The following is a 15,827-nucleotide window of genomic DNA, read 5'->3' on the forward strand; positions in this document are numbered from 1 at the left end:
AAAAAATCAAACAAAGAAAAAGAAACACAAAATGCTGCAAAATTACTTGGAAGAGGATTGGATGAACCTACATGAATTCAACTAAAAGAAAGAAAGAAATAACAAAAGAAGAAGAAGAAAAAATGCAGAATTAAGAAAATATTTTTGTGTATTTATAGTAAATTTTAGTGTAAAACTATGACATTTTTGTGTATTGTTAAGAAATTTCAGTGTATTTGTGCTGATAGATAAATTCTGTATAATTCAAAACTCTTCCTCTTCCTCCTCCTCATCTTTTGCTACTTTTTCTTCTTCTTCTTTTTCATCATTATCATCATCTTCTTCTTCTTTTTTTTTCTTATTCAACTTTTTCTTCTTGTTTTACCTTCTCAAGTTTCTTCTTGTTTTACTCTCTTACAAGAATAAAAACAAAAAAATCAAATAAAGAAGAAGAAGAAACACATAATGCTGCAAAATTACTTAGAAGAAGATGAATCTACATTCATTCAACTAAAAGAAAGAAAGAAATATGAAAAAAAAAGAAGAAAAAATACAACCACTACTAGAAAACTAGTTATTACAGACGGATATTTCCGATGGATTTTATCCAACGGAAATACAGAGGAAATTTCAGAGGGATTTTTTGTCGGAAAACCAAAAAAATGGATTAGTATAAATTACAGACAGAAAAGAGAATCCGTCGATAATTTCGTCGGAAAAATTATTTTTTTCGCGAGAACTGGTTACAGATGAATTTTTCGTTTGTAATTAAATAGACTAAACACAGCGTTTTATTAAATTATTATAGACGGAAAATCCGTCTGTAATTTAAATTAAATCCGTCGAAAATATTAAATTAAACCTAAGTGAAACACAACTCCTTCCAAATGAAACACGGCCTTCTTCACTCCATAGCACGAGCTACTTTTCGCTCCGTGGCTGCTACTTTTGCTTCTTCCGCCGCTGCCGCTGCCGCCATTGTGTCGCCCAAACTCTCTCTGTCATCCCTTGCGTCGCACGAGATCCCTCCGCCGCCGCTCTCGTCGCATTTACTCCCATCGTCGCAGAGCTCTCTCTGCCGCTGCTCTCATCGCATATGCTCCCTCTGGCGCCTCTTCCATCTAATCTCAACTCGCTCTCTCAGTTCTTCTCGTAACCATCTCAAATATCAGGTATATATATCCTGATTTTGTGATTCTGTTCTTCGTGATAAATCTTAGGGCTCAATTTTTCTTTGCCAATTTTAGGTTTATCATAATCTGCTTTTGTGCTTTGTTTGAATCTGCAAGTTTACTCTGATTTTGATGAATTATTTTCTGCAATCGAAGCTTTTTTGACCTAAAATTTATGGTAGGCCATTGCTTTCTATAGTTTTTAACTTTCATAGTTTGATATTGATTTTGATGAATTTTGCAGGTTTTCTCTGAAGAAAGGTAGAAGGGATGGCTTTGGTAATTGGCATCACAAGCACACGAGATTCTGAAAGCCTTTTAAGGTATCCCTCTTTCACAACTCATTCACCTCTTTTTTGTCCCTCCAATATTATTAAATTATCAGCCAAATTATATGGATTCTTCTATTTTTTTTTTGCTTTTTCTTTTACAATAATATTTATTTTTCAATTTTTTTTATCTTTTTTATTTCTCCCTGAGATTGGATATCCATTATCAAACATGACTAATCTTTTTTCAATTATACTATATCTACACAAAAAATTTGCTGTCAAGCATATCCTTCACTTCATCAAAGTAGTATAGTATGGCTAAAATGACAGTACATGAATCTTTTTTATGCAGGAAAGAATGACTCTGCTGAAGCTCCTAGCTGAGAAAAAGTATCCTCTCATGTAATCTAAGGAAATATATAATTAGGAAGAATTTGCTTTTTTCTTTGTGAAGTGTTGTAATTGATGATGCCTCAATCAATATATTATTCATTGTAACGAGTTTTTCTTAATTATAAGGAATTTCTTACTTATTATATTCACTTACTCATTGTGTTTGTTTCTGAATAAAGTCTCTTATTTATTGTTAGATAGCTTTTATTCCTTTCATTGTAAGTATGATGATGAAATTATTAACTTTTATTTATTCATATGTGTCTTTTTTTCCCTGAACATTTACACGCCATATTATTTCAATTTTGCTGGCTTTTTAACTCAACATAAGAATTAAAAAATGTTACTTGACGTTTTGCAATCAACTCACATGTATCTTGTTTAAAAGTAAAATTAAACTATTGAATCTATCAACATAAAGCCATACCTTGGTTTCCTGTTGCTAGAAGACTGGTATAAACATCTTTTAAATTCAGGTTTGTTGCATTTGACTATGAATATGACATGTTATCTTTTCTTTCTTTCTTTCTTTCTTTCTTTCTTTCTTTCATTTTTATTTTATTTTATTTTTGCATTGCCTATATTACATGTTAACTCTGTTTATGTTGGCATGTCTATAAATTTCAGTTCCAATGATATTCTTAATCGCTGGTGCTCTAGCCTGAAACTTAGTTACTTAAACTACTTCACCTCTCATAATTGCATGCTGATTTTTTTTAAGTTTGGGAACAACCTTACAGAGGTTTAACAGTATTCCTATAATATTTATATCATGTCTTCTAATATTGCATTGTAGGATGAATTGATGAGCAAAGAACAACTATTTTATGGTCTCTGTCAAGTTTTGCGTAAATTTCCAAAAGAGACTGGTAAGTATTGTAGGATGAGTTGATCATGAGCAACAAACTGATGAATGATGTGTTTGATAAGTTTTATACATCTCTTTAATAACAGAGATGTATGGTTCTCTTAATTCAGATAGGGTATTATGCCATTTTTGCTTTAAGCCAAAGAAAGTTACAAACGAGGCCTTGTCAGTTGACCATGCTAAAAAGAGTCAAGTGCTAGTATCGAGTGTTATTCTCCTTAAAACTACTTTGGATGCCCTTCCTCTACTATCAAAGGTACCTCTATCTCATACACAAAATCACAAACTAGAATAAATATTTTGGCAGTAAGTAATTTAGGCTGAAAACAAGGTATATGCAGTTGCTTGTTGTAGGTTAGTGCAGTGAAATGTGGAAGGATTCAAGTTGATGGTGAGAGGGTACCAGTTTCATACATAGTTAAATCATCACAGAAGATTAGCCATTTCGTACACAGGTTTGTCTTTGCACTGAAAGCTTTGCATTTTACTTTTGTGGTTTAGAAGTGATTGAGCTTGAAACTGATGCCACAAAGATTTTAGGCATGAACCGCCTGTGATAGCTTGTGAGGTTCCGATTCTCCAAAAAGAACTAGACGTGCTGACTGTTTGTAGACCTGCATCTGTCCCTGTAAGTATGCATTAACAAGTGAACTATATTCTACCATTATGTTGCAATATGCTAGGTTCATCCTAGAAACTACTTGAGTCTGTTTGGATGAGGGATGTTGAATGATATGAAGAGAGAGATTCGATGAGAGTTTAAAAATTTACGAAAAAATAGATAGTGTGAGGAACCTTCCCCTAAGACACCCCAAAACCTGTTAAATGCGGTTCTGAAGTTAGAGCCTACTGCCTCATGGAGTTGCTTATTTAAGAGGTATATTTTCCATAGTGTTTGTCATATATCATAGATGTCAATGCAAGAATATAGTTGCTGCTGTGTGGCTGTTGTTTTTCTGCACTTAAGCACCTTTCTTGTGTCAGTTAATGATCATCACCTTTAAGTGAAAGATATCATCAGTTAATGAAAAAAATGAAGATGATGTTTGATTGTTTGTTAGATCAGTTATACCGATAAAACCTCTCAGTGACATAATAATCCATTAAATTCTGTGATGTTTGTATTCATATATCTTGTTGAAAATGTTGTCTCAATTTTATTTAGTGGAACATGAATAATTGCCATACTTCATATTTGTTTTGTGAATTACACACAATTTTCGCAATTTGAAATCAACTATGCTTAACTAATGTAACGTAATTGTAATATTTCAGGCTCTTGACACCTTCAACATTGCAATAGTTTCTCCTATATACTATGTCATGTTCACAACACTTATAATCCTAGCTAGTGTGATAATGTTCAAGGTATCATCAACTAATTTTGGCATTTAAGTTTTAGTGTCTGTGTATTTCAGTTGCATTATAATTACAAAACATATTCTTTTGGAGTCTGCCAGTTGAGAAATGAAGTTAATAAACTGGAGGAGAGGCTTGGAGTTGCTGAGGATCATCTCAAACAAAAGGTGCTGTATAGTCTGGTCCTGTTATTTCATGGAATTTGAAATCATGTTTAGTATATCTAAATGCATGTTTTTAAATCTACTGCCATGCAGAATCTGAAAATCAAGAAACTGACAGATGAAAAGAAATGTGCATTGGCTACACAATATGCGTTAGAAGCAACTCTTAGAAGGGTACATGCAAATCAAAAGGATGATGATATTCTCCCAATTGACAGCATCATTACTCCATTTGAAGCTGAGATTAAAATATACAAGAATGAGTTACAAATAATGTAACTCCCAGCAAGGATGCATTTATCAAATAATTAATTAATTTAATGTAACTTCTTCTTCCTCTTTATATGATATTATAAGAACAATACACTGAGTATATGTTTTGAATTATAGTTGATGTATCAACACATTTTGTTGATGTATAGTTGTTATTTATTATTATAGTTGATGTATCAATATATTTTGTTTATTTTTTGAATTATATTGGCTTCCTTGATTATAGTATTTTTTTTTACTTCGATAATATAATAAATTTGTTTATTTTTTGAAATATTATAAATATTCGAATACAAATTAGATAAAAAAAATTATTTATTAAATTTATATTTATTTTGTATGAAAAAAGGTGTATTTTGTAAAGAAAAAATCTAAAAATAAAATTTACCTTACTGATGGATTTATAGACGGATTTTCTGTCTGTATTCAAAGTTTGGAAAATCCGTCTGTAATTACAGACGAAAAATCCGTCTAAAAATCTGTCTATAATTACAGACAGAAAATTCATCTGAAAATCTGTCTGTAATTACAGACGGAAAATCCGTCGAAAAATTCGTCTGTAATTACAGATGGAAAATCCGTCGGAAAGTTCGTCGCCTTTGGGATATGGATAGAAATTTTACAGAGGGAAAATTCATCGGTAACTGGTAAAAATCCGTCTATAATTTTCCGATGAAAAAAAAAATCCGTCGTAAATAATTTCCGACGGGGCTTTTATAGAGGAACAAAATCCGTCGGTAATTTCGTCGGTAACCAAAAATCCGTCTGTAATAAAGACTAAATCCGTTTGTAAATCTGTCTGTATTAATCCATTTTCTAGTTGTGAACATTAAAAAAATATTTTTGTGTATTTGTAGTAAATTTCGGTGTAAAACTAAAATATTTATGTGTATTGTTAAGAATTTTTTGTGTATTTGTACTGATAAGTTCTGCATAATTCAAAACTCCTCATCATCATCATCATCATCATCATCATCATCATCTTCTTCTTCTTCTTCTTCTTCTTCTTCTTCTTCTTCTTCTTCTTCTTCTTCTTGTTTTACTCTCTTAACAAGAATAAAAACAAAAAAATCAAATAAAGAAAAAAAATACATGATGCTATAAAATTACTTGGAAGATGATGAACTTATATTCATTCAACTGAAAGAAAGAAAGAAATAAGGAAAAGAAGAAAAAAATGCAGCATTAAAGAAAATATTTTTATGTATTTGTAACAAATTTTGGTGTAAAACTAAGACATTTATGTGAATTGCTAAAATATTTCATTGTATTTGTACTGATAAGTTATGCATAATTCAAAACTCCAGCCTCCTCTTCATCTGCTGCTTCTTCTTCTTCATCATCTTTTTATTTTATTTTCTCATTATTCTTCTTGGGAGAAAAAAATTAAACAAAAAAATACATAATGTTGCAAAATTAATAGAAAGATGAGGAGAAAAAAATGCAACAACAACAACAATAAAAAGAATGACGAAGAAAAAGAAGAAACGCGAAGAAAAAGAAGAAACGCGAAGAAAAAGGAGGAGGGAGGAGAAGGAAGAGAAGGAACAATGCGCGATACAAACGTTGGAGGAGGAATGATGTGATTTCACACGCGCGTTATGTAAGTGGATTTTGCTGGATTAGAGTTAACTTGTTTGGATTTGTTTGTCAAAAAGACTTGTATGTATAGCAGGATTGTTAGAAAAATATTCAAAATTAATAGTTTTTATTAATATTAGTTAATATTTTAGATTAATATTTTATTTTTATACTATTTAAATTTAAAATTTAGAAATTATAGTTTAGAATTTAATTTTATTTTAATATTTAAAATTGATCAAATATTAACAAAATAACTAATACATTTCATTGGATCAGGTATATTGCTGGATTATCGCTGTTGTCCCCGACTCCCCGTAAACACATAATGATGAAGCCAAAACCTCGTTTTCCACATCCATTTAAAGACCAACCTATTGGCCAAGATATCCTCAGGTTTACGTTAAAGAAAAAATAAACCAAACACATGTAAACAAATCAAGGAAAACGGTAGACCCTAGGACATGCCAACACCATACTCCATATTTCAAACCTTGCATAATTTAAAATATATATTTAATAAGCTTGCCAGTTACATTATGAAATGGTGTTTGATTCTTTCTGCACTAGGAAGAGCAAACACAGATCTAGATTACTTCAGGTTGCTACCACTACCAAGAACATTGTTAACAATAGGGGTCTACGGAAAACCTCATAGGTGAATTTTCTGTCTTTTGGTCTATGATTTAATTAATTTTGCATTATATTAAGATGGCCCCTCGTTTGTTGTCTTGCTCTATACTTGGGGAGAAGATGATACAAATAATTGGTGGACCTTATGTGAAGTTTCAACCAGAATTTCTTTTTCTTGTTTTTTTTTTGTTTTGTTATTTCTAAAAAAAAAAAATCGAACTACTAATATCAAGGTCATACTAAAAAATCTAACTCGCTCAAATTAAAAGATCCATAAAGGAGCAATCTTGTATTGTAACGATTTCATCTTAAAGACCCGAAACTCAAATTTCTAGTTAATACTTAATAAATCAACAGTAGTTAACTAATACATATTGATACGATGAAAAATATAGACGAATAAAAAGATGACATTTGAATATACTATCTGTATTAGTATTTATTATATATAATTTTAAATATATTATTTAATGTAAACATTTTTTCATTTAATTTTAAAAGATTAAAATAATATTTTAAGGTTAATAATTTTTTTATTATATTTCAAATTAAAAATTTTATTATAAAATAACTAAAATATCCTTTCAGTTAATTTTGAGACTAAAATACCCTTTTAATATAATTATTTTAATATTCTTTCGATAAATGCTTAAATGTATGTGATAATAAGTATGAATTAATTAATAAATTATTTAAATTTAAAAATATTATTTATTATGAAAATAAGTGAATAGTCTGCAATGTAATTTTAAGTATATAAATAAAAAAAATAATGTAGTTGAAAACAAAGAATATTCATAAAAATTGGAACACAATTAATAAATTAGTAATATAATTTTAAAAATAATAATTCTGTGATATATAATTATAATTAGGATTTGGAGTCTCTTATACTCCCGATTTCTTTTTTTTTCCAAAGACATCCAATTTATTTTATTTATCAGAAGAGGAAAAAATAAATATTGTCCAAAGCGAAAGACATAAGCGAACAAAATTAAAGAAAGACAAGGGTTCTCCAAGGTGTTTCACTCACAGCTGAGATAAAATAATTAAATAAACTAAAGAAGAATAAAAAAGTTGAAGATGGAGCTAACGTTGAAGATGCAGCGAACGAGCAAGGATTTCTTGGTGATGTTTAGCAGCGTTGGTGGCAATCACCATGTCTTTGAGTTTTCAATTCAAAGTGTCACTTGTGAGAACTGTACATTAAATTTCAATACAACTTCATAAAAAAAATTCCTTCCAAATAGATGCATGATAGAAAACAATCTCTTCTTTATACATCAAAACAAAAACGACAAGAATAAAAAAAAAACATACCCAGTTGCCAAGGTAATCGGAACACCTTTTGCATGTAAATGTCTGAGTAAACGATCAGCACCTATAATATACAAACCAAACAGGGACAATGTATAAGCATGGTTGCATATGAAAACAGAAAACTAACCCTTGACAGCAAAGCCAATGTCACCGCTGTCTAAGATATGTGTTTCAAAGCAGCCAAGCATGGCGGCATTGATTTCAATGGTTCCATCAGGGATCTGTTGAGTCTGCAGGGGGAAAAAGATAACATCATGTAAGATTGAGAAATGTCAATATTTCAATGGTTCCACTTTTAGAAAATAAGCCTGAATTAGAGAAGACACTCATATTTATATAGATACTGATGATGATATTGTTGAGGAGAGAAATTCAGCATCAATACCTTTCTCTTTTAATGCCATTACTTGGTTTTCCTGACATGCAGAAAGAACAAATGAGCAAAGCCCCAACTTAGAAATTAAATATAGCAAAAAAAATGTAAAATAAAATGGATCAAGCTGGAAATATGCCTACCATTAAGGCTGTCAACAGAACAAAAGTCAGAAATCACAATTATGCCTAGCATGCAAAAACCAAGTGAATTACCACACAGAATTCAGCTCAAGAAAGATGCACTACTGTATATATTAGGAAATATGAACATGATTCACCTATTAAAGGACAAACAACAAGCACAATTCCTGTTTTGGCCAGTGTAGGAATCTGATAACACATCGACTTGCCTCCTCCAGTAGGCATAAGACAAAAACAATCTCTTCCTGCACCAAAACAGGGGGTGGGAAGGTAATTGGCATTCCATCAAAAAATGAAACTCCCAACTTATCCATTTACCAAATTCAAAGAACATGAGTTCATGATTTTAGATCATTTTTTAATTTCTTTTCTTTCATATCCAAACCTTTTATCAGAGTAAGACATTGATATAAAACTTGCTTCATGTTCTTTACTTCTTTCTATATTTGCAACCAAAACATTATTAAAAGAAAAGTGTCAAGCTAATTTAACCAATCAAACTGAAAAGTGAGACCTATAAAAAATACAGAATTCAATTTCCTATGATTTCTCAGCAACCAAACAGTAACAGAAACTAAAAAATAAAAAAGGAGAGATTTTTACAAAAATGAACCTGAGAGAACAGCTTGAATAGCGTCCAATTGCTTGCCCCTAAAATCAGGGTAACCAAAATGCCATCGCACTATACTGTATCTTTAATTTGATTTTTGAGATAGCTATCATGAGTCGTAGTTTGTAGTTTTTTGCACTTCAAGTTCAAAGAAACTCTAGCATAGAATGGCATGTTAAAATACACAAATCTATTCATATGAGAAATGATTCATGACAAACAAAAAAATTGACTTTAGAGATCAAGTTTTGATGCAAATTTTTGCAATCATTATTAAAAAAATTAGATCTTTTCATCTTTAAAATTTGGTAATTTTTTGTCAAGTGAGTTTTTAAAAACAAAAATTTTATTGTGAATGACCACATTTCTTTGAATGGAAAAAAGGACAGAAACAAGCTAACTTGTCAACAAGATAATCTGAATCCAGAGACATTCTATTTAGTTGCACCATACTTTGCTCAAGAGCTCGCCTAACTTTGGAATTGTCTTCCTCAAGTTTAACTACTCTGCTTCTCCATTCAGTTTGTACCTTCTCAGAATGCGCAAGCTGGGCTAAAACTTTTTCATTCTCAATCCTAGATACATCTACTTTATTTTCGGCATCTTGATCATGGAAATAAAAATTTAATCGTCTTGTTACCAAATCAGACACCACAAGTTCACTTATCTTTTTCCGTTGAGAAAATATAATAAATGCCAGACTAGTGTAAATCACTTAGAAGTTACATCACATAAAAATTACGGTACTGAATGAAAAAAAAAGAAATAAAAAAAATTCTAATATTATTCCATATAAACTTAATTTGAGTGTATCACTTGAACTATATATAGAATATTTAGAGAGTAAGAAAGAGAATCATACTCTCAGAAGTTGAGTAAGCCTAGTTGTTTCTTCTCTTGCACGAACCAACTCTCGTTCTAAATGTTCCTGAGGACAAAAAATATATGAGCCTCTCCATAGAGGGAAGTGTAACAACTTGGGTATTCTATGTTAATTTTGTTACTGTAAATAATAATAAAGAGAAAACAGTGACATATTTTTCTACCTTGGCTTCAATTTTAGCATAGTACTGCCCAAGAGCGGTCTGTAGATTCAAAAGTTCATGATTCTTAGCATCTATTGTGCCGATACAGTTTGAAAGCTTCTTGTCCAGGTCGTCGATGATTTCTCTAGACTTGAGAACTTCGCTGTTGTTTGCCATCTTCAGTTCTTCCTGACTTAAAACTGCCTGCTTCAGGGTTCTCTCAAGATTTGATACTTGAGCCCTTAAATAATCATTGCTTTGCCTTAGATCTTCAATAGTTTTGATGTCTTCGTCTATTTTTTCTGATTCTTCAGCTTCCTAATGACAAGCAGCATGGAAAACGTCTTTCATATCGCAACAGGATTAATATAGTAAATCTACTCTATCTTGAATATCATGCTTTATTATTATTGGTTCCGCTTTTAGAAAATAAACCATGAAGGATGAAACCTTTTCCAACAAATGTTGTTTAAGGCGGGTCAATTCATGTACTGCTTTCTCCTTTTCTTGCTGTGTATCCATCAAATCTTTATCTAGCTTTTGTAATGGATCTTTTCATTACTTCCTTTTCTGGAAAACTTTTGGAAGGATCTGACATCTGTTATAAAAAGCCAATGCCGGCATTCCAAAAAGTAATTCTTTACATTATCAAAAAGCCATTATATTGTTAACATAACTGATATCCCTTGAATGCTTGACCTGTACCTGAGAAGCACTGGAAAGGACATTAGCCGCAAAAGACTTCCTGCTTGTTTCAAGAGCAGCCTCAATTTCATTCTTTTTCATCTAACAAAAAATGAGAACAATGGGTTACAGTAGAGTGCATTTTAGAGGTAAATATCACAAATTCACAACTAAAAAATATAAGTCTTTTACTGATAAGCAATAAATTTAGGGGACAGAAGGTGACAAATCTACTAACCTTAAGAGTGGCATTTTCCTTCTCTAAGGTTTTGACAAGTCTTTTCAAGCTATCCACTGCCTCACCTGCTACGTCACTTTCCCTTCTAGTTAACTCAATTTGTAGTCCCTTTATTTCTGATACTTTCTCATTTAGTTCATCACGTATTTTTGTCATCTCCATAGATGTCTTCCAAGCAATAATATGATGAGTTTAGCTAACAAAAATCTAATAAACACCCATGGCATTAGATAAGATTGCAAGTAAACCAGTGTGATCCTTGTCAGTAGTCCTATTGCAATATGAGAGATAAAGCATAGTGCATGCCATGCAATGCAATGTAGGGGGGAAATAAAATAAAAAATAAAAAATCTTTTATCCTTGTCCAAGTTCTTCATATCATATCAGGCTCTCATGAATACACCTGCAACATATCATGAACACACCTGCAACATATTATATCGGCATTATACATGATTCTTTTAAAGCAATGACATTTATATTTATGACAGAGAGAGACAGAGAGAGGCACAAATTAAGACATAAATGGACATAATTGTTTCCTTTTGAGTAGAAACTAAAGATTAAGTACATTTAAGTACCTCGTGCCTGGCAGAACCAATCAATTCAAAGGTTTCTAAATCCCAGAATTTCACTGTTCTATCAGCTGAACCTGCAAATTTCAATAGCTACTTTTTCCGTAACTTGCACCAGTATACAAAAGAAGTCTGCAGAACTCTTAAAAACAAAAGGCACAAAACAAAACAGATTGATTGACATTTTGGGAAATATTAACATACGTTATACAGTCCCATAACACATTACTTTGGAGGACTTCAAGAGGGGAAAAATCTATTTTCCTTTGTGCTCAAAGATTTGGATAATCTAGCATATGAGGATAATCTAGCAAATTCTGTAGGACCCAAAAAGTGAAAATCAAATTCATTTGCAAAAAGAAAAACACCTTTGAAAAGAAAAAAGGAAATAAATCATGTTCCTTATTAATTTGAAACCAACCTTAACGTGGCAGTGGCATTATACTTGGGCAGCATCTTGCCACCAAAATAACCAGGTCAGTAACCAATTCCTATTTGACAAATTCATAGAATCAATCAGTGCACTAACCTGATATCTTTCATGAAAAGCTGTTTGGGCTTTTCCACCAAACTTGATATCATCCCGGAGTATCTGCTCCTCACTCCTCAGCCAAGTAGGTCATAGACAAAGTTAATTTTATTTTCTATTAATATTTAAGCTGAAAAGAAGGTCATAAAACAGAAGGAGAAAAAAAGGAACCTTTCAATATTCTATCTTAACATATCACCTAACTACTTCTACAACTTCCAAATCACAGAAGAGAGAATAATACTGCAATAAATAAAACGGCTCAAATTCAGGGCTAGACAAGTTGACAGTGAGGTTTCTCATTAACAACAAAACCTGCAGAACAACAATAATACAAGCAAGTCAATTCCCAGTGAACCAAAAATTTAAAATTAATTTATCATTTCAACTGAAAAGAAATTCACTTGCATGCAAAAACGAGGGAAGGTAAGGAAGATGAATTGGGGAAAATTTACAAATGAGTCTAATGAAAATTATTGGAAAGCAATCATGCCAAAATACCAATAGCTGACATGGCCTTAGTGTATCTATATAAATAGACTAACAAACTTTACACAGAAAAAATGAATGGGACAATCAACCTTATATTTTTCTGCCAATCGAAGTGATAGAAAGCATAATATTCCTTTTCTTTACAGAAACCACTACTTTATTTAGCCATCAATGTACTGGAAGTTTACATAGGCCCATAAGTTTCATAACCAAGAACCTAGCAGCTATACTTGATGGCGATGACCTGCCTAGTTCTCGAAATTTTCTAGAGATGGTAATTTTCAATTTGAAAGAATATTTTAGCAAGCCTTAAATAAAATGTTAGAGAACATTTAGCAGTGACTAACAACAGCATCAATCTTTAGTCCATATCCAAGCACAAATCTACTGACAGAAAACTCATGACACATAAAAAAATAATTTGGTTGATTTAATTCTGTCCACATGGATATAATCAAGTAGTCCTCCCAAATCTTGCTTTGACAAACTCAATCATTAAAAAATGTTAATCAGGAGCAAAAATTAAATTAAAGAACAACTATATCATTTTAGGCTACTAGGGACCACATAAGGATTAACTTCTTCGTCATATCCTCATCACATATCCATTATAAATTTACTATAAATCATAGAAGTTTTACTTTATTCAATAATAGTTGTTAATGATATTTTCGAAGTGCATCTACCTCTATCATATGATGCCACTAAGTTTCACATCTGAAGTTACTTGTGACAGAGCAGAGTTATCAGCATGTCATTTAACAAAATGAATAGAAGATTCAATCAACTCATAGTTTCAAAATTTATATGATCCATTCCTTCAGCTTCTCAACATGGTTATTTGTATCAGGATCCATTATATGATTGCACATTACACCAAAAGATCAAAGCCATGATGCCATGTGCTATGACCTAACAAAATTGAATAATACAATACAATCAGAAAGTCAGAAGAATGAGGCTAACCCCAAAGAGACAACAACAACAAAAAGTCAGAAATAGACAAAACAACAAGCAAGTAGAATGCATATTCAACAAAGTCCATTCCAAAATATACCCAATCTGATTCAATTCAATGCTCAACAAATTGGAGTTCCTTCACAGAAAGCTTGCCATCTCTGTGTCTGTAACAAAACCCTAAATTGTTTTCAGAACAGAACAGATACAATGGCAAGAGAATTAATGTTATCGGAAGGAACGACGGAGCCTACCTGAACCAACGGTGACGAGAAGAAAAGGTAGAAGCGGCGACGACGCTGACGAGCTTCAACGAGCAGCGACGGAAAACAGTGTCGAGAGGGTGGCAAAATTAATCGGCGTCGAAGATGAAAGAGAGAGACTGGTGACCGGGTGTGACGGAGAGATTAGAAAAGGGGTGTGATGGAGCTTCAGGCAACGGCGGTGCAACGGAGAGAGGTGCCGCCGATGAAGGATTTGGAGGGGATGGATGAGGAGCCCGCGAAGGATGGGGTGTTCTGAGAAATGAAGAGAGGAACGAGAATTAAACTCTTATTCTAATATTTCCGACGGAAAATTTTAAAGTACATTTCGTATATAATAATTTAATAAAATATAGTATTTTTGTCTATTTAATTATAGGATTTTTCGTCTGTAATCATTTTTTACAAAAAAAATTAATTTTTTTGATAAAATTATCGATGAATTCTTTTTTTTGTCTATAATTTATGCTAATTCATTTTTTTTATTTTTCGACAAAAATTTTTCTGAAATTCTATCTGTATTTTCGTAGGATAAAATTCGTCGGAAATATCCGTCTGTAATAACTAATTTTCTAGTAGTGAGAGAGGTTTATCCGATTATTGTCTGTTGATGAATTTTGTGCTATCATTTGGAATACTTGACTGGAAAAGAATGAAAGGATATTCAAGAATGAAGAAGCAGGTGTTATAGAGGTTATCAACAAATCGATTAGGAGCTACAAAGAGTGAGCTATGATTTTGATATTTCTAATTGTTAATGACAATATCAGAAATAACTACAGTTTAATTTTTTGTTTTGTTACCTAGTAATTTAGGACATTTGTACCTTTCAAAATAAATTAAGAGTCCATTTTAGTCTTTTTGAAATTAAATTTAAATTTTTAATTTCTAATACAAATTATTAAACAACCTTAATTATCAAAGGGTATATAAATTTTTATAATTAATTCTAAAATAGCATTTGTCTTTTTAAAATAAAAAGATTATTTTAATTTTTATAATTAAATTCCAATTTTCAATAGAATTAAAAAAAATTAATTATAAAATAAATATTTTAATATTTTAAAATTAATAGAAAGGATATATTGATTTTTTATATTAAATTCAAATTTATTCAAAATACAAGTAAACAAAAATAAATACTGATATAAATAATATGATTCAGTATATCATCTTATTCGTTGATGTTTTCATCAGACCGCTGCGCTATGTATTAATTGGCCATTGAAGCAAGTACTTATTTTTAATTCTCTATCTACAAATACAACTAATCCAATTGGAGTCCGAGAATATAAGAAAGATGCAAAAATATTGAATATACAGAAGCGTGGGGTTCTCAGAAGGTGACTAGACATAATGAATTCAACACATACCTATGGAGTTACAAAAACAAAAAAGTTTATGCAAATTATGGACCTATAGATTCTTTTTGTGGTTTATACATGTAGAGAACATGTTGGTATGGATTGGCATGCCGCAGTCATAAACTAAAAGCATGGAACGTAACCTTATCAAGTACCTTATATTGTACTTTACTAGTGACTCTTTTGCTTTATGCATGCATGCATATCTAGGTTTTTCGTTTTGAGACATGATGACGATGGAAAGGAAAAAAAAAGGAAATAAAAAAGACAAACAACATTTTACAATCAAGGGACATACTTCGATATTCTGCCATGGGATTGAATATTATTTATGAGAGAGGAATGCTAGAAAATACAAAAATTGCTGGCCCTTAAGACTTTTCTTTTATGAAATTTGGGTTAAAAGTATATCTATCAAAACCGAACTGATAATTTCTGGTACAGAAGTTCCTATTAAAATGGGAAATGCCCTACCTTTGAGTGCGGTTTGAACTATTGATTTACGTAATTGGAAGTAACCAATTAGGTTTACGGCGAAACCTAGAAATCGATCACTGATC

The 15,827-nt window shown here is 31.4% G+C and overlaps 1 protein-coding gene and 1 long non-coding RNA gene across 51 annotated transcripts; one reads left to right on the top strand and one right to left on the bottom strand.

The window, feature by feature from the left end:
- The first annotated feature begins 3,044 nt into the window (after positions 1–3,044).
- On the top strand, positions 3,045–4,382 carry LOC112713020 (uncharacterized). The gene is made up of 3 exons (XR_003158045.3): positions 3,045–3,139; positions 3,225–4,210; positions 4,301–4,382. It is a non-coding gene; the product is annotated as an uncharacterized lncRNA (long non-coding RNA).
- Positions 4,383–7,594: 3,212 nt separating this feature from the next.
- On the bottom strand, positions 7,595–14,239 carry LOC112711136 (golgin candidate 3-like). 50 transcript variants are annotated; one of them, XM_072203112.1, is made up of 19 exons: positions 13,895–14,239; positions 13,741–13,807; positions 13,370–13,595; positions 12,436–12,506; positions 12,192–12,321; positions 12,084–12,118; positions 11,867–11,979; positions 11,669–11,739; positions 11,088–11,512; positions 10,871–10,951; positions 10,616–10,763; positions 10,187–10,483; positions 10,003–10,068; positions 9,144–9,297; positions 8,668–8,775; positions 8,400–8,430; positions 8,166–8,244; positions 8,015–8,075; positions 7,595–7,893 (listed from the first exon to the last, which is right to left on the bottom strand). In XM_072203112.1, the coding sequence occupies exons 11-14, from the start codon at positions 10,685–10,687 to the stop codon at positions 9,250–9,252; spliced, it is 483 nt and encodes a 160-aa protein (XP_072059213.1). In that variant the 5' UTR covers positions 10,688–10,763; positions 10,871–10,951; positions 11,088–11,512; positions 11,669–11,739; positions 11,867–11,979; positions 12,084–12,118; positions 12,192–12,321; positions 12,436–12,506; positions 13,370–13,595; positions 13,741–13,807; positions 13,895–14,239; the 3' UTR covers positions 7,595–7,893; positions 8,015–8,075; positions 8,166–8,244; positions 8,400–8,430; positions 8,668–8,775; positions 9,144–9,249. The 50 variants fall into 50 exon arrangements, with proteins under 50 accessions (XP_072059213.1, XP_072059220.1, XP_072059226.1 ...); XM_072203119.1 differs by adding an exon at positions 8,531–8,575 and having other exon boundaries at positions 8,015–8,244; positions 9,144–10,068; XM_072203125.1 differs by adding an exon at positions 8,531–8,575 and having other exon boundaries at positions 8,015–8,244; positions 9,144–10,068; positions 11,088–11,490; positions 12,192–12,254; positions 12,363–12,506.
- Between the last annotated feature and the right edge of the window lie 1,588 nt (positions 14,240–15,827).

This window comes from Arachis hypogaea, chromosome 9, assembly GCF_003086295.3.
Source record: "Arachis hypogaea cultivar Tifrunner chromosome 9, arahy.Tifrunner.gnm2.J5K5, whole genome shotgun sequence".
Taxonomy (NCBI): Eukaryota; Viridiplantae; Streptophyta; class Magnoliopsida; order Fabales; family Fabaceae; genus Arachis; species Arachis hypogaea.

Coding starts and splice junctions, on each gene's coding strand:
- LOC112711136 (XM_072203105.1), bottom strand. CDS start 10,687: ATGGATACACAGCAAGAAAAGGAGAAAGCAGTACATGAATTGACCCGC. Junction 10,069..10,186: donor ATGCTAAAATTGAAGCCAAG/GTAGAAAAATAT, acceptor TTTTGTCCTCAG/GAACATTTAGAACGAGAGTT. Junction 8,776..10,002: donor GGCTTACTCAACTTCTGAGA/GTATGATTCTCT, acceptor GTTTTGGTGCAG/GAAGAGATTGTTTTTGTCTT.